At 51.7% G+C, this 16,861-nt stretch overlaps 8 protein-coding genes across 8 annotated transcripts; 5 read left to right on the top strand and 3 right to left on the bottom strand.

The window, feature by feature from the left end:
• Positions 1-1,843: 1,843 nt before the first annotated feature.
• BDW74DRAFT_158851 (uncharacterized protein) lies at positions 1,844-3,091 on the top strand. Its single transcript, XM_073725381.1, has 3 exons — positions 1,844-1,889; positions 2,007-2,067; positions 2,173-3,091. The coding sequence occupies exons 1-3, from the start codon at positions 1,858-1,860 to the stop codon at positions 2,560-2,562; spliced, it is 483 nt and encodes a 160-aa protein (XP_073580976.1). The 5' UTR covers positions 1,844-1,857; the 3' UTR covers positions 2,563-3,091.
• A 1,776-nt stretch (positions 3,092-4,867) lies between these two features.
• BDW74DRAFT_181096 (uncharacterized protein) lies at positions 4,868-5,499 on the top strand (the record flags this gene model as incomplete). Its single annotated transcript, XM_073729919.1, has 3 exons — positions 4,868-4,873; positions 4,928-5,329; positions 5,383-5,499. The coding sequence occupies 3 exons, from the start codon at positions 4,868-4,870 to the stop codon at positions 5,497-5,499; spliced, it is 525 nt and encodes a 174-aa protein (XP_073580977.1).
• Positions 5,500-6,195: 696 nt separating this feature from the next.
• Positions 6,196-7,006, bottom strand: BDW74DRAFT_181097 (uncharacterized protein; the record flags this gene model as incomplete). Its single annotated transcript, XM_073729920.1, has 2 exons — positions 6,196-6,348; positions 6,455-7,006. The coding sequence occupies 2 exons, from the start codon at positions 7,004-7,006 to the stop codon at positions 6,196-6,198; spliced, it is 705 nt and encodes a 234-aa protein (XP_073580978.1).
• Positions 7,007-8,735: 1,729 nt separating this feature from the next.
• Positions 8,736-10,324, top strand: BDW74DRAFT_186969 (V-type proton ATPase proteolipid subunit; the record flags this gene model as incomplete). Its single annotated transcript, XM_073731363.1, has 5 exons — positions 8,736-8,741; positions 9,242-9,392; positions 9,474-9,630; positions 9,701-9,804; positions 9,878-10,324. 5 exons carry the CDS (start codon positions 8,736-8,738, stop codon positions 9,946-9,948), a joined length of 489 nt encoding a protein of 162 aa, XP_073580979.1. The 3' UTR covers positions 9,949-10,324.
• On the bottom strand, positions 9,933-12,007 carry BDW74DRAFT_186973 (uncharacterized protein; the record flags this gene model as incomplete). The annotated part of the gene is made up of 4 exons (XM_073731364.1): positions 9,933-10,813; positions 10,899-11,137; positions 11,170-11,403; positions 11,966-12,007. 4 exons carry the CDS (start codon positions 12,005-12,007, stop codon positions 10,048-10,050), a joined length of 1,281 nt encoding a protein of 426 aa, XP_073580980.1. The 3' UTR covers positions 9,933-10,047.
• Positions 12,008-12,047: 40 nt separating this feature from the next.
• BDW74DRAFT_181100 (uncharacterized protein) lies at positions 12,048-13,150 on the bottom strand (the record flags this gene model as incomplete). Its single annotated transcript, XM_073729921.1, has 2 exons — positions 12,048-12,493; positions 13,003-13,150. 2 exons carry the CDS (start codon positions 13,148-13,150, stop codon positions 12,048-12,050), a joined length of 594 nt encoding a protein of 197 aa, XP_073580981.1.
• Positions 13,151-13,580: 430 nt separating this feature from the next.
• BDW74DRAFT_169716 (uncharacterized protein) lies at positions 13,581-14,697 on the top strand (the record flags this gene model as incomplete). The annotated part of the gene is made up of 2 exons (XM_073727040.1): positions 13,581-14,494; positions 14,562-14,697. 2 exons carry the CDS (start codon positions 13,581-13,583, stop codon positions 14,695-14,697), a joined length of 1,050 nt encoding a protein of 349 aa, XP_073580982.1.
• A 415-nt stretch (positions 14,698-15,112) lies between these two features.
• On the top strand, positions 15,113-16,180 carry BDW74DRAFT_169717 (Alpha/Beta hydrolase protein; the record flags this gene model as incomplete). Its single annotated transcript, XM_073727041.1, has 1 exon — positions 15,113-16,180. The coding sequence occupies one exon, from the start codon at positions 15,113-15,115 to the stop codon at positions 16,178-16,180; it is 1,068 nt and encodes a 355-aa protein (XP_073580983.1).
• Between the last annotated feature and the right edge of the window lie 681 nt (positions 16,181-16,861).

Genomic DNA, 16,861 nt, shown 5'->3' on the forward strand with positions numbered 1-16,861 from the left:
TGAGGCCTAAAAGGAGCGTGAAGAACATGCGTCTGCTTCTAGATAATATACACAGACTAGTGATCTTATATCCAGTTGCTGCGATCCTGAATAGATTAAGCAACATACAAAACACTAAGAAGAATGGAGAGATAGAATTAAGGGCCAAGTGCGCATATTAAAACGCAATATCTTCCTATTCGTTGAGATATAGCCATTCGAATTGATTTATCTGGTCATACCGGTACGGTATAGCTACCGAACCCCATAGAACAACAAAGAATCCATCCCAAGCTGCCGCAACAGCCTGTGCAACGGCGTCCTGGATGACGGGTCCCGGTTCATAGTTGTTGAACCAGAGGCAGGTCACCCCGTCTTCGTTGTAGTAGTTTGCTGCTTCGCCGCCGGCATCAAGCAGCCAGCTTATTGAACACGGGCTGAGGCCGATGACCTTCACAATTGCATCAGTGTGCGTGTTGTCAAAGGTGATTGTTTCTTTTATCAAACTGCGTGTTTCAGCTTGCGATGGCTGCCTTAAGGCGTGCTACCGTGTAATCTGCGTTCTCGCCCTGGGTAATATGGGGGGAGCGGTTGGCTGCTCGGACGGGATGGACTATTTGTTAGCTGCATCAAGGAGAAATAATACAAACAAGTGTTGTGTAGATGGAATGGTAAGAAGCGTAAATCTACGAGCGCCACCAGCATAAATTAGCTCGATTTATCTGAAGAGCTGTTACAGCATCTTGGTTACAAGGGCATTAGGGTTTGTCCGGTACAATAAGCCTCCAACATTATTAACACCTCTAGTATATATTATTAGCAATAGAGCCTTTACATAGACCTTTATAACTTGAATTCAAGAGGATCTCCCTGATCACCTAGTCATGCGCAGTCGGGGTGAGCATCGCGCGATACATACTCACCCCCCACAGCTCATCCACTCAGCCTCCCAACTCACCTCGCTCGCTGCGGTCGCGCGACTTCAGGGCAGCACTGCTCACCTGCTAGAACGAGAAGAGTAATGGCCTTGGCGCTCGTAGTTTTCTGCTCGGTACGTAGTCTCAAGGTCTCGAGATTAGTGTACCTGTACCTTCACTCCCATTATCCTGTCATGAACTTGCATTTATCTGGTTGCATTGACCTCTATTACAACCTAACAGCTCAGCACATCTCAGCTCGCCAGGTGTAATCCAGCGGGGTCCCGCAGACCTTATATGTAAGATACTTCGTGGTTGTAATATAGGTACCCGGTGACCACGGCTTTTGGATTTTGGTTTATTGAGCCTTTCATTATGCGGCAACCATGGTATGTCATAAGCAGATTATTAGACGCAGAGTGTCTATAAGCTATCTAAGTCGCCTGCTCGCCTGTTTCAGCGGTACGTTAAGGCAAGCAGTAGAGTTTCGTGAGTCGTTCTGGCTCAGTATTTAAGCTTAGTTACCGGAGAAGAGCTCTAGGACGATAGACTGCCACATCTACAAGCGTACCCTCTTGATTGTGGGTTGCTTATTCTGAAGACCGGTTGACGATTTCCTACTATCGGAGCACATCTGGATCTGGGGGTCATCATTACACATCTGCTTGTGCAGGTGTGCGCTATCAGCCACTTCAATTCGCTTGGTTAAAGGTTGAAGAGCCGGACAGGTGAGCGTAGTACAGAATCACTTATCACTCGCTTTATATACAGTACGGTAGGAGCTAGCCAACTGGACATCTCGATTTTGACGCCGCACAGCACACGGGGCGCCGGGGCGCGGGTGTCACGTCATCCGTCTAACTTAACTTCCATCAGCCTCATGCTTACGCGCCTCGCTTACCAGGTTCTTTCATCTCTGGACCTCGAACGCAATCATTAAAGCCTCTCAAGACTTGCAGAGATGAACGATGTTGGCGAACATAGACATCCCGGGTAGGTGGACTGCCGAAGTCTAACCATCCTGGAATACCCCTGGCCGCGGAGCGCCGGCGAAATACCTTAGACTTGTGCAAACTGTTTTTGTAGAAAGAAAAGCTGACTAGTGTACAGTTGGGAGACTGGACCGGACGACGAAAGGCTAATTACCTATGCCCTGAAATCTGTAGCAGAGGTAAGTATCGACCTAAGCTGGCAATGGACGTCCCCGTTTGAGGTCCAGGGCGTCTGCGACGAGTCCCTGCCGGTGGCCAATGCTAATACGGTATGTTGAATATAGAACAACTCTGTAAACGTGGCCGAGAATTTGTTTAGCCAGCCGTTACCTTCAGCTTATAATCCATATGCTACATTTCGCGAAGATTTTGCGCCTCATTCTAGTTTGAATGATGTTCCTTCAGTTGCGGTTGCAGAGGGTCTGCCTGAAGTACCGACGGTCCATGTTAGTAGGGACAGTTCGTTCTCAATGACTGTGCAGGTCAACGATAAACAACATCTTCTGTCGATAATCGGATGGAGAAGTAGTGGCCCAAAAAGTCGTTCCCACTTCATATGTCGAGGGGATACATCCAAAGTCTTCGAGGTTGGCGCCATGTTGTCTCCGGGCGCAGGCTACGTACGCAGGAAACATATCAAACTTGGTGATACTGATCAGCCGTGGTTGTTTTGACTGACTCAGTATTTTTTTCTAGCTTGCTGTGAAGCGACTGAACAGAAATGTGACTGGCCGGCAGTTTGTTCAAGAGTATAGAAGCCTATGTCGTGTGGCTCGTACTTGTCACCCCAATATTGTTGCTTTGCTCGGAACTTTCAAGCTGGTCAAGAATAATAGGATTAGTCATAATCTGACTTTTCCCTTGGCTATCGGCAATCTGGAACAGCTATTCGATGGTTCGATAAAGCGAGAACCGCTCTCGCGGTTGAAGTACACGTTATGGGGGCAGTTCGAAGGCCTCGCGGACGCACTCAGGTGTCTTCACGATCAGTGCGTCTTAGTTCACGGGGATGTCAAAGCCTTGAATATCCTCCTCTATAAGAGGCCAGAGAACTCTACTCTTGTTGCTTAAATTACTGGTTTTGGTCTGGCAAGCGACCTTAGCAATAGCACACCTACTCAGTCAAAACACCTTTATAATAATAATATTTTATATTTAGGTGTTGTTTTCGCAGAACTCTTGACGTTTTTTATGGGTGGTCACAGGGGCATAGTAAGACTACATTTATTGTCTCTGGGTTTTTGCAAGTAGAGCATTTTTTGTGAGGAAAATAAGCCTTTTCCTTCTCGTGGTCAAGTTAGAGTTGAGGTAGTAAAGTGGCTAAGGCAGTTATTGAGGAATAGCACAAGGGCTTCCAAGATCGTGAAAGTGATAATCTCAATGTTGTCCACGGCCGCGTTAATTCCTTCGGCTGCAGACGTTGTCGCAGCATTTTCCAAGGTAAGCGAGTCTTGCCAAAGGGATTTGATACAAATTCATGCTAACGTGAGCAGACAAGTGCAGTGCTGTTCTTGGACAGCAAGTGTTTTGTTCAATTTATTCTGTCAGCAGACTGTCCGGAGCCATTTTGGTTTAATAGGGCAAGAGTAACTATTAAGAAACTTATAGGAACCCTAATCTGCTAGTGGCCCGCGCCCCCGGTGCAGTACAGATGCCCACCTGGCTTAACATAGATTAAATAGAGGGTATGCTAACCAAGCCTAGGACTATTTATATTATGCTAATTAGGGGATTTATTTAATAATACAAACATAACCTTTATATTAACTTGCCTGTTAACCTTGTACAAACCTATAAAAAAAGTTACTGCAGGCCTTTTTAACTATCCCACAAGGCGCTATACTCCCACGGTTTGTCACGGCACCAGGACCATCGGCAACCACCAATCCAGTCCAGTCTTGCCCATCAATTACTTCGCCCCAAGGAAGTGCCAATATTAATAGCGGACAGCAGCAGGGAACCGGTAGCTCAGGCGCCATGATGTTAGTTCCATAAAATACCCCTGCAAGCAAACTAAGCTAAATCTACTGGTGTGTTAACAGGGCTTAGATAAAACCTTTAAAGACTTGGCTATGCATTAAGAACTCGCAACACATAGTGGATAACCGCGCTCTCTGTACCTGATTAAGAAAGTTATATAATAATATAAAAGGTAATCATGGCCGGCTCCTGTCCTAGAAAACTTGCCTTGGAATTAAATTTATTAGCATGAGTTGTTTCTCCCTTATCCGGGGTAAGGTTCGGCTCATAATAGCATGGTTACAGTTTAATTAGTTATATAACAGCAAAGACCAGGTTATTTACATGGGCATTAGGCTTCCTAAGTTACCAGAGTATAAGTATACTTTTTTTTCAACCCGAGCCTATGCACATGGTAATTACCTTAAAGTAGATTCTAGCGGGAATACACCATTCCTCGCTGGTTAATAGGAGTAACACCGTGAAGATAATACCAAAGAAGGTTAACACTTTGCTAGAGCAATGAAAAGGGGCTAAAGAATGGGGATTACACGCGGTTTAAGGCTAGTTTTTATACAAGATAGTCTTATAAATAAGTACCTTTACAATTCTTGGGCTCTTGTTTATGACGCTGTGGTTAATACTTGTTGATTCAAAGGACTTGCAGAATGCGTTTGCTCCAGGCATGTTTCTAGCGGCAATACTGTGCTTGGCTGTTGGTGTCCCACAGGTTCTGGATGCCGCTTGAGCTGAATGGTACATTTTCGGTTCCGATGGCAGTGGTCCAGGCCAGTTGAGACTTACCGTGCAACTCGGAACTCCGAGCTCTTTAGGCCACCCTCGACAGGTGCCTAGATAGGTAAGCGCCCAGGTGACTTCAACCTTGCATGGCTTTGTCTGTCCCATTGGGAGATATCGTAAGGCCCAACTTCGGGGATCCCACCTAACAACCTACAACCTCCAACTTCAGCGCCTGATGAAACAGACTTCAATCCGCACTTCAAGATATTTCCATCGATCATGCTCGTTCCCCTCAAATGCTCTGCTTACCTTCATCATCACCAAGGCTAAAGAACTTAGAACCCCCTGTCCAGCGCTCTTCACACAAACACAAACGCACCACGCACTACCTACCAACACACTCCAGCATCTCACGCCTACCTATCCAAACATAACCTCTCAACTTACCCAAACCACCCTCTACGCCCAAAAAGCCCAGTCCAACATGACCGCCCCTCCAACCCCCAATCCGCAACTCGCCCCCTCACCATCGCCATAACCACCAACCCCGGCATCGCGCACTGGACGCTCTACATCGACGCCCCAGCCCCCGATAAGAAAACAAGTATCCAGATCCTCGGCGCGCGCGACCGCTACTTCCACTCTATACAGACGGGGTCGGATATCAAGAGCTTGGGGGGCGCGCTGATCAAGCTGTGTCCGCTGTGCGATATACACGAAGACACGATTGAGGCGATCAGGGTATCGCGTATAACACGCGCATCCAAAATGAGGAGGGGGCTTGTAGTTGTCAGGACTTTGTGCTGGATGTGCTGGGAAATTTTGAGGGGGAGGGGATCCTTGATAAGATGGATGAGGGGTATAAGGTGAATAAGGAGGTGGTTGTTGCGAAGAGCGAGTCGTGGGTGTAGGCCTGCGCTGCGGCTACGGTTCCGGTTACGTCGGTGGAAGGCCTTTTGCAGCAAGATGGAAGAGACGGGGCCCGGCCGGTCTGGCTGTTGGCGTTCTTGAACTGGCGTCGGAGACAGGCATTTTCGGCAATTGATTCATTGCCCCCACCTCACTCTTTTCCTCCCGCGCGTCTGACAGAGTTATATCAGCGATAGGATTGCAGTCTATACAGAAGGTGGTCTCAGAGCGAACTGGCTATGGTAGTCTTGGAACAGAACGGATGAAAAAGCATTGCCACTCCATCCCCAAATTGCTTCTTGTTTGGCCTGCAGGCTTGAATAGGCTGTACAAGAGATGCTACGGTGGGGAGAGCTCTCGTCCTGCCTATGGTAGGCAGGTATAGGATCCTAGATACTACTGGTCCAGCGAAGACTGTGACAAGACTCAAATGAGTGAATGAGGTCAGATATCTATGGTAATTTGATCTAAATACAGCATGTACAAATCAAATGGAAACAGTAATGGCCGCGTTCCCTCCCGTCCTATCCACATCAATCTTTGTTGAAAAGTAAGTGATGAGCGGAAGTGAGAGGGAGCATAAACCATAGACCAAATTTCAGTAATCAGAAAGCCCAATGGCTACGGTAGGCAAGGACTCCAGAATACCATACGGAAACCCCTGGTCCTAGATAGGGTGGATGGGTCGGGTAACGGGTCTAGCACGGGCTGCGACGAACAACAGCACGCCAGTTATCATTGTGGTCCTCTTCACCCGCAACATAGATATCCGTGGGCGCACAGTGGTTAATGACGACCTGGGCGCCGTCGGCAATGTTGTTGAAGCCCGGCAGGGTCTTGGACGAGGTGTTCTGCCGTTGAAAAAGAAATGTTAGCACAGTAGTCCGCCCTCGTCGTACCTCCATCTCCCTGGGGCCGTTGTCTGGGAGTACAGGAACAGAAAGAGTACGCACATACATCATTGCACCACCAAATCGCCGAGTTATACGAGCAGCTCACACGGCCGCAGTTACCGGGCCCGGGGCCGTTTGACGGCCGTCCGCTAACGCCGCGCAGGTACGTGATGCCCTCGCGGATGCGGCGCGTGATGGCCTCGTCGTAGTTGTTGCAGGTGACGGGGAGGCGCTTGTGCAGGGAGGCGATGCCGGCGTCGGCATCGGCATCGATATCAGCGGCCTCGTAGGTCTTGCTCTCGGTCTCAGCGGCGGCTTGTGCGGCGGCGAGGGTCTCAGCGAAGTCGCCGTCGTAGGAGGGGTTTATCTTCAGCAGCTCGGCGTAGATCTCTTGCACTGTGCCGTTGAGGAGCACAGTGGGCCCGTTGGGGGGTCGTGTCCATTTCCCAGGTGAACTCTTCGACGCCGTAGCCAGGGATAGGGGCTTCGAGAGTTGAGGTGCTTGCTTGGGCCTGTGGGTGTTGTGGGAGATTAGAGGGAGGATTGAGAGGGAGGGAAGGGGAAGGCCTACGAGCGTGACTGCTGCGAGGGCAGGGAGGGCAGTGGCGCGTCTCATGTTGCTGGTTGACTTAGGGAAGAGGAAGAAGGAAAAGGGCTGGAGGCTGGTGGTGTTGATGAGCTGGATGAGACTGGTCAGAGCAGGGAAGAAGGGCCTCTCTATATCTTTTCCTCGAGTCTTTTGCGATGCTCTTGACGGTGCCGAGGAGGGATAGTTCATGCATACCTGGTTGATGCTACATTGGAAGGATTTCGAAAGACTCGTAGAGACAGAAATATGTACTGGCTTGTCCAATAGGTCCATGGCCAGTAGCCCGGCGTTAACGGTGGACTGGAGATAGACGAGTCGACGGAGGCGCTAGAAGACAAGTAGACTGAAAGACATTGCCTCCGTAGCACAGTCAAGATTTCAGGGAATGAAAGGTCTCCGGGTTGTTACGGGAAAGTTTCTCACTCTATCCGAATGTCCCTGCCACTCCAGGGCTGCTGCTGCTGCCATTGTCGAGTCCTAGGAAGATCTCATTGAGTCATTACAACAGCAAGAAATCTAGCCCGGGTCTCTTCAAGAAAGGCCCATGACCCCAGACTGGCGTTACTGTTTGCCTCTGGGCGTCGATAGTACAGAGACTGAAATCAAGTACCATAGACGAGGGACCGTCTCGTGTCCGATAGTAAAAAACGAAGCACTATGAAAGATTAATCTAACAGCTCAATAATCTAGAGACCAGGGGTCTGACGGAGAAGAAAACCATTCTCAATTCAGCAAATGCACTGCAAAGCCAATCTACGCTCCTTATCAACCTGGGACAAGATACTACCACCGTACTGCAGGGCCTGCCTTTACCACCATCAGCTTCACGCAAGTGATTATGCGAGCCCGAGCTGCTTGCCGCGCCAAGGGAAGAGGAAATGAAGGGATAGAAAAGTAAGTGTGTACCGTAAAGAGATTGATAATAGAAAGAAAGAGAAGGGAGGAAGATTGACGCTTCCAGCCTCATTATAGAAACACTAACGCTATACTCCATAGACAGCATAGCATAGCATGCAGTAGTGGCCCCGGGGGCCTGTGAAGCTAGACGCTGGTTCGCCAAGGCCACAAGGTCCTCATCGAGCAATGCTTCTTGCCCTTTGTCTTCTCTCTCCAACCTAAAGACTACTAGCCGGGTCTCCCTTATGATCTCTGTAGTAAGCAGTGTTGGTCAGTTTGCTTCTTGCTCGCGGCAGGCAGATCGGACGGGACGAACCAAAGCTGGAGGGCTTTGAATGGCTTTATTATACCGCATCTTCGACTGCACATTGAGCTCATTCTGTATCAGTGGGCCCCCGAGATTCACTCGCGCTCGCCTCACCTTCCCTATATGCCGCACAGTTAATCTGTCAGAGCCCGGCAAGGGTCTGCCAACATTAGCCGCACTGGCCAAGCGACGAACGGCCGCAGGAACAGGTAGACACACCGGCCGTAAGCGGCTGCTTGACTGTTTCGCTCAGAACCTCGGTTAATAATAAGCCCAGGAGGCGCAGGCAACCGCGATTGATTCTCATCGATGGGGCGGAAGATACCGACCGATGTGGATGTGGGGGTGTCTCACACCCGTTCTGCCTCGACCCTATAGACGCCCCTATTTGCTGCACGAGCAAAGGCCGATTAATAGGAGGGGAAGTGCTAGACTGCTAATTGGAAGCGAGGTGGATGACGTGGGACGCTGGATTGGAGTTACCTAAGTGGTCCTGCCTATTCTAGGTAGTCGTCCAAACCCGGGATCTTGCTGAGGGTAAGAAATCTCGGTATGAGGGTATGTGCACTGCAAAGTCTTCTGAGGAGCCTCTGAGTGTGGTATCGTTATTCCTGGCTGGTTTCGTCTGTCAGCACGCACTCGATCCTGAGGCGAGGGAGCTCTTTGTGATGCACACCGGCGCAGGCCCGACCCGCCCGACCCGACGGGGCAAAGGGTCTTCTGACCCCAGTTCGTCTTGACCACAGTCGGTGAGGCATATAAAGGGCCCTGGCTTGCTGCCTGCTCTCCACCCGTCAATAATTGATTGATAATTTAATCTACCTGCTCCAGCCTCAGACCGCCCCTATACCTAGCCCGCCCTGACCTAGCGAACGTGAAGCGGAGACCAAACTCGCCGTTCAAAGAAGGAAGACGGAAGGTGATAATATAAGAAGAGATGCAATCGGAATTCTGGTGAGCGTCTCTATGTGAAAAGCCCCTGTGAGTCTAGATAGCTGACGGCGCAGCAGTCCGAGCTATGGAGTGAGTCCTTTCTCATTCGACAGTATTTGGCGTAGCGGTTGATTTTACTCTATCAGCCGCTCTTCGGAGTTCTCGGGTGCACTAGCGCCATCGTTTTCACAACCTTTGGCGCAGCCTATGGAACCGCAAAGGCCGGGGTGGGTGTCTGCTCAGCTGGTGTGCTGCGGCCCGACTTGATCGTCAAGAGTACGTCCACTCAAAGCCAGATAATGGATCTAATCACATAGGCTAATTCTATTTGCGCCTCTGCTTTTTTTTGTGATGAAGACATCGTGCCTATCGTCATGGCCGGCATCCTTGGCATCTACGGCCTGGTGGTGTCGGTGCTGATTGCAAACACACTCGCGCAGGAGGTCGCCCTCTATTCGAGTCTGCTACAGCTGGGCGCTGGCCTGGCAGTTGGACTTTGCGGGCTGGCTGCTGGGTAAGGACTCCTGGATCATTGTTGTTGGCGGTTGGCTGTTGGCTGTTGGCTGCTGGCTAAATGATGTCAGATTTGCTATTGGGATTGTCGGCGATGCAGGCGTGAGAGGAACGGCCCAGCAGCCGAGGCTCTACGTCGGCATGATCCTTGTTTTGATTTTTGCCGAGGTTCTTGGTTTGTGGCCCTGTCCCGGTGGTTGAAGAATGATACCATATGATATGAGGGCTAATACGGGCTGGCATGGCAGGCTTGTACGGCTTAATCGTTGCTCTCCTGATGAACGCTAGGGCGGGCGTCATCGACTTCAAGTGTAGCTGATCTGCTTCGCTTCGCGTCTGATAGCGATGAAGCAATGGAGTGTAGAATCGGCGTTGTGTAGGACTATACATTGGCATGGGATAGCTCCTGGTGCCAAGTTTAAGCCCTCAACAACTCCTGTACATCCTCATCCTCCAAAAGCTCCGCATGCTCCCTCCTCAACACCCCCGGCTCATTCGCCTCAAACCAAAAAGCCCACGTACTTTGCGTATTCATATCCGTATTATCCCTGCTGGACTTCAACCCCACATGCTGTAGCACTGGCGGCGCGACCGCATACCTATTCAGTCCATTTGAATTTGCATACTCTTCGATCAGCGAGTCCGTCTGCCCGTGCCCTCTGGCCTCCAGGTACGCAATCAGACCGTCGACCTGATCTGCTGGAAACAGTAGTCCCTGCGTGCAGCATCCATACTTGTTCATCTCCACCACGCCGCGGAGCGGCATGAGGCTGTATTTGCCGACCATGTAGATCAATGCCATGAAAGCCGGGACGCAGAGCAGTGAGATCACCGCGATGCTGAGGGTGTCGAGGTAGAGGTGCAGAAGCGGAAAGCGCGATCGGCGGAGGAGCAATAGAAGGCAGAATGTCGAGGCCATGAGGGCCAGGAAGATTATCGGCATGTGTCGGTATGCGGCGTTGGAGTCGTTCCAGCCCAGCGCGGTTTCGGTGTAAAAGAGGCGCAGGTACAGCCATGGCTTCTTTGTTGCTTGGTCTTGGCCTCGGCCATGGTCCTGGCTGATGCTTGCCATGCTCTTCAGCGTCTTTGCGAACCATCCTGCCGCAAGGATGATGTCGTCCTCAAAGACAATGGTGTAACGCGCGTTGACCTCTTGACAAGCCCGCAGCGCATAGATATAGTCACTATAGCCACAAAACATGCAAAGGTTAGTTTCGTTCCCACGAGCCAGAATGTTTCTAAGTTGAGTAGGGTGAGATAGGAACTCACAAAACACCCTTTTTATAAAAGTTCCTTTCCTTCTCCAGCATCCGCAAATCCTCCAGCTGCTCCTCAGAGACATTATAGCCTCCAGCTTCGTCAACAAGTCTATCCACCCACGTCAGCCCCCAACTGGGATGCACCGCCGGATCTGTATCTGCAAAGAGAACCGTAAGGTAGAGCACCGCCCGCTCTTTCTCACTCAAGTCCTCCAACAACGAGCCAACCGATGCTTCAAAGTACGTGTCCTGCTCGCGCCGTACCGTGACCATAGCCGCACAGACGACGGGCGCCTCTCTCCCGCTTCCGTGTACTTGGGCGGATTGCTCGCCGCATTATGTCGCGCGATGAAATGCCAGCTTTCGCGCTCGCGGTGCAGGCTGTAATCTAGATCGTAAACGTGCGAGTCCTGGAAGAAGGCGGAGTGCGGGTCGCGCCAGAGCAGGGTTCGGCAGTAGGTGTAGAAGAGGAACCAGAGTAGTAAACTAGAAAGGAGGATTCGTGAGGCACGGAGCTTGAGGGAGGAACCTGTCCGTTCATTTATTTAACGAATTGCTCCATATTTTGTATGGTACTCCGTACTGGACCCTCGTTATCCGTGCACCATCGGGCAGTGGCTGGGGTATTAGGGCGTGCATTAGTGCGTCTGGATATATTATCAGGAGGGTCCACTAGACATACGGAGTACCTCGAGGCATTTGCCGATAGCACATTCCCATTTTGTGTCTCTGGCCTCGGCATTGACTATGGAGGTGGCTCAGTTAGTCGAAGGGGCGTTGTCACGGTCGCCGCCGAGTCCCAACCTCGAGAACATTTTGACGGGTTCCATCCCCCTCGTGCTTGAGGGGATCCTTCTGCTCCCTTAGCAACTAGATCTCATGTTTCCGAGGCATTTTGGGCCCCATCTCTCTTCCCTTTCCACCTCATTCCAAATCTCCGAATAGCCCAAACAGCCGCAGCCCCAAAACAAGCACTCCACAACCCCAGGCTGGTACAGAACCAGCCTAGGCCTTCAACATCCAGCAGAGGCCGCATAATACTAATTCCCGTCGCAGCCATCGCACAGCGCACAATACTCGCCGTCGTGGCAGCTGTGCTAGGATTCTTCGGGTATACATCAACCAGCAATGTGTTGTATGTCGTGTAGAAGCACGTGCCCTAGAAGCCCTGGATAAACTGGAGTATCAGCGGGATGGCGAAGTGTTTCTCGTACTGCACGGTCCAGCCGTATGCAACCAGCGTCGCTGTCGAGATAAGCAGGAGATAATGTGTCCCCCTCGAACGGGCGAGTTCAATCGGAAAAGTGTGCATGTCGTCGCCGCGGACACGGTCAATTGGAAGATTATGTTTGCGCGCCGTGACTTTGTAGTTGTGGTTCATGATTCGGCCGTTGATATACCCACCACTAATAATTCCAACGCCACGAGGGAGATAGGAGAGGCCGGTAAGGACGGTGTTAAAGTGATAGATGTTCGTGAAAATGTCAGAAACAATTGCGGCGAGGATATAGTTGACTGCGTAGAAGGAGCCGTGCATCCAGAGGCAGAGGAGGGCGTCAAGAAAGGTGAGGATTCGGAGAGGCAAGATGAAGATCTGGATGTAATCTTTTCAGGCTGAGTTGGAGGTTTCTTGTCCGGATTGACGCGCAGCTGCAGGTTCGCGTTCCTTTTTATGTGAGTCTCGCCGCCGTATGCTCTTCACATCATCCCGCGCTCCGATGCCACAGCTTAACCCTGCCCAGGTCACTTCCATCCCCAACAAGACCACGCGCTGTCTCGGGTAGAAACATCCCGACGAGAAGGAACAACAGCAATCCCACGGCAAAAAGCGCCCAGAAGACCCCCTGGACATTTCCGCTGAAGTACACCACCAGCCCGCCTATGACTGGTCCCAAGCAAGTCTCCAAGTTCAACGCCATGCTCACCCACCCCATCATCCTACCCCTCTCGCTAGGAACGCACACATCGGCAACGATCCCGTAGCTATTGGCATATGCCGCACTAGCACCGAGGCTCTGGAGAGCCCCGAGGAACAGAAGGACACCATAGTTATGTTTGTTCAGCGCCATGCCCAGATTGGCGAGGGCGTAGATGGCCAGCGTTAGGAGGTATACGGGGCGTCGGCCAATTATCAGAAGGTGGGCCAAACAAAAACGGTGAGATCGCTTGGAAGATGATGTAGATGGTCAGGGTCATGTTGATGGCTTGTGAGGAGGCGCTGAACTGCGTTTGGAGGGTTGGAAGGAGCGGGAGGTAGATCATGGCGGTTAGAGGGGATGTGATGGTCGCGAAGCCCACGATCAGGAAGATGTATAGTCTTTGTCAGGGTGTGAAGGCCGTATATGCCTCTAGGGTAGCACTCGAGGGCATGGCCGAAGAGATCGGGGTCTGCATGGTTCGCGTCTTCTCCTCGAGGGACAGCAGATGTTGCTCATACTGGAAATACAAATGACAGCGACTGGGTGAACCGAAGAGAAGCACAAAGGATGCAACCCTCTGGGATCTGTCAAGTGGGAAAGACTGAGAGGAGCGGGGTGGTCCACGGGTGGAAGCTTCCTTTGTTGTCCTGCCCAGGCCCATCACCATTAAACAAGCACTCTCCCAGCCAGATACCCTCTCACATCTCCAAGTTGTCAGTCAAACCATCATGATCTCCAATCCCCCAATCCCCAGCGAGCTCATTCATCTCCGCATGGACGATATCATCCAGATGTACTTCCCACCAGGCTCAAAACTCATCTCAGCCGAGTCCTTCGGCACCTCAGCCTGGACCGCCACATCCCGACTCAGCATCCAACTCCCCGACGGAGCCCCAAAGCTCTACTTCCTAAAGTGCGCGGTGTTGGCAAGCGGACGAGCCCTAGTGGAAGGTAAACACGCCGCCCAGTCCGAGCTATACAAGACAATGCCAGACCTCGTCCTGGAGCCATACGGCTGGAGTCGGTTCCAGCAGCGACAACCAGAAACCTACTTCTTCCTCTCGGAGTTCGTGGACATGAAGACTGGCGATATACAGCGTCCTGATGCTGAGCAGCTCTGCGAGAAGCTCGCAAAGCTTCACCGTGGGAGCATCTCGCCCACGGGGATGTTCGGACTCTATACCACGACTTACCAGGGGCATATACCGCAGGCTGTCTCGTGGGAACGGAGCTGGACGATATTCTTTTCAAAGCTTTTCCGGCATGTCTTGGCCTCGCACGCGCAAAGCAACGGGGTCTGGACGGACCTCGAGACACTCGCCGAAAGGGCCCTGGACCGCGTTGTTCCCCGTCTCCTTAACGCACTCGAGTCCGAAGGACGGAAGGTAAAGCCCTGCTTGATACACGGCAACATCTGGGAGGGGAATATCGGGACGTCGGCTGAGACAGGGGAGATCTACATCTTTGACTCTGCCGCGTACTACGCGCACAATGAGATGGAGCTTGGGGAGTGGCGGAACAACCACAACAAGATCCACGACAAGGTGTACACACGCACTTACTTGCGACGTTTTCCGCCGAGTGAGCCAGTGGAGGAGTGGGATGATAGGAACCGCTTGTACTCGGTTTACTATAATCTGCTTTGCTCGGTCATTAATCGGGACCAGGGACTTGTTGTTCGGCAGATGTAAGTGTAAACTTTCTTCTGTACTCCCGTCTCTGCGCATGAAGCTTACTATTGTTGCCGTGACTAGGGCCTACGATGACCTGTACTGCCTCATAGATAAATACACACCATTTGAAACCGGCACCGGTCCCCAAAGACTCGTCGACTCAGAGAGAGCACGACTCTCGGATGAACGAGATCATACGAAACATCCATGTTGTTGAGGTAGCCTCAAACTGTTAGAACTCGAATGTCGTATGGCCTTTGAGGGAGCAATCTGTCGTAGTCAAAGCTATGTACCCTCTGAAGATCTCAGAGAAGAGGAACTCCTGATTTGGAGTAAGCCCATATCTGGACTAGCAGGCTCGAGCCTCTCAGTTATCGGCGCAATTGAGTGAAAAACCGGCGAGTTGCAGATGAGTGGATAGGAACAAACAAAGAAACTCAACAGACTAGTCATTCATCTAGCGAAGTCACAAACATTCCTCCCTCTCCCTATCATCCCCAGGCTCATTATTTGTTTCGCAACCCTGTCCTTCTTCCCACTTGTTAATGTACACAACTGTTACACTGAACAAAGTCACTCGTCTCCCAGTCTCTGTCCCACCATCTCAACCCAACAACACCACAGTCAACACCATGTCGATCTCCATGTCGGGCAAACACTCTGAGCCGCCTCTCAAGGAAGACGTGGCTCCTCCCTCTTCCATTCCTCGACCCCCCTTGGATCCGGCCTTTGCATACCCGACCATCGTCGCGGCCGTTTCTGACACCGGAAACACAGACCTCATCTCCACCACACGCTCCATGACACAAGGCACCACCGCAGACGACATCCTCCAAAAATTTCCTAACCTCGAACACACCGAGCACACCGCGCCAGGCCTAAGCCCCAACCAGCCAGGCGTTACGCTCCCAATTTTCCAGTCCAAGGAGTCTTCCACGAAGAGCCACCGCCGGCCCGTCCTCTACCATACCTACGGCGGCGGCCAAATAGCAGGAAATCGCTTCATGGGCCTCGACCATTCAATCAACCTCTTTATCGATGGCAATATTGACGCCGTCCACGTGGGTGTCGAGTACAGACTCGCCCCCGAGCACCGTGCCCCCGCCGCAGCATACGACTGCTACGCAGGCCTGGTCTATCTCGCCAATCACGCCGAGGAGCTGGGTATCGACGCGCCCAAGATCCTAATGTATGCGGGCTCAGGTGGCGCCGCACCTGCTGCAGCGGCATGCATCCTCGCCCGTAACCGCGAACACCCAGCCGTCCGGGCGCAGATGCTCTCAATGCCAATGCTAGATGACCGCCACGACAGCGTCTCAGCGAAGCAGTTCGAAGCGGGTGTTGCCTGGTCGGTTGCCATGAATCGTGTGGCCTGGGACCATGTGCTCGGTCGTGGTGCAGGGGATAGCGACGCTGTGGACGTGGACGAGCTAATGGCGCCCGCCCGAGCAACGGATCTGTCTGGTCTGCCGCCCGCATTCATCGATGTCGGCGAGTGTGAGGTTTTCTGGGATGAAGCGGTTGTGTATGCGTCGCGCATCTGGCAATGTGGCGGCACGGCGGAGCTGCACGTTTGGCCGGGCTCGTATCGTGGGATGTTTCCATTTGAGCCGGAAGTACCGGTCGCGCGTGCTGCAATCGACGCGCAGAGGAGCTATATCTGGAGATTGTTTGGTGGTGGAGAGAGGAACCTTGGGTGATGGGTGGACGTGTAAGCGGTTGACATGGCAGCTCGCCTCCGCTCAATCATGGATTGTTCCATGCTCATGTCTGAAAGCCATCAGTACCCTCTGCAGCGCAGTCAGCTCTGGCTCAAGGCATTATCGAATTTCCAGTATGTGATGAAATTGATAGAAGAGGTTCAAGTTCCAGGCTCGGGCTTTCCATTGACCAGACGAAGCGATGGTTGGTCGCACCTGCCTCCGCCGCAAAAATGTCTTCACTAGCGATAATTTGTAGACCGCGCCTGCCATTGCTGGAGCGTGCGTGCGTAGATGAAGATCACAGATAAAATGCCATCTGAACGTAGAGACTGTGTAGTGCGTCTAGCACAGCAAGCGAATTCTCTATTCACTCAACTATTCCTCTGTCATTAATCACTCCTGCAACACACCATGTATCTTGGCTGTCTGTAGTACTACCAATATCACCGAGAACAAGCGCCTAGTCTTCCCAGCGATGCTAGCCGCTTTCTTGTTTTCTAGCTCCAGTCGATCGCCAAACAGCTAGGCATTGCGCCGTGCTTCCTGGTTTAGAATCGAAAGAAGTCATTGCTACCATATCTTGCGTGTTCTCTTTGACCGTGATCAGGACATCACAGCATCTATTCCCAATAGATCACACGTAAGGAAGTTTAATTGTAAGTAAGAAGGTTTGTCTCC

The sequence above is a fragment of the Aspergillus multicolor genome (assembly GCF_047715735.1).
Source record: "Aspergillus multicolor strain CBS 133.54 unplaced genomic scaffold BDW74scaffold_25, whole genome shotgun sequence".
NCBI lineage: Eukaryota > Fungi > Ascomycota > Eurotiomycetes > Eurotiales > Aspergillaceae > Aspergillus > Aspergillus multicolor.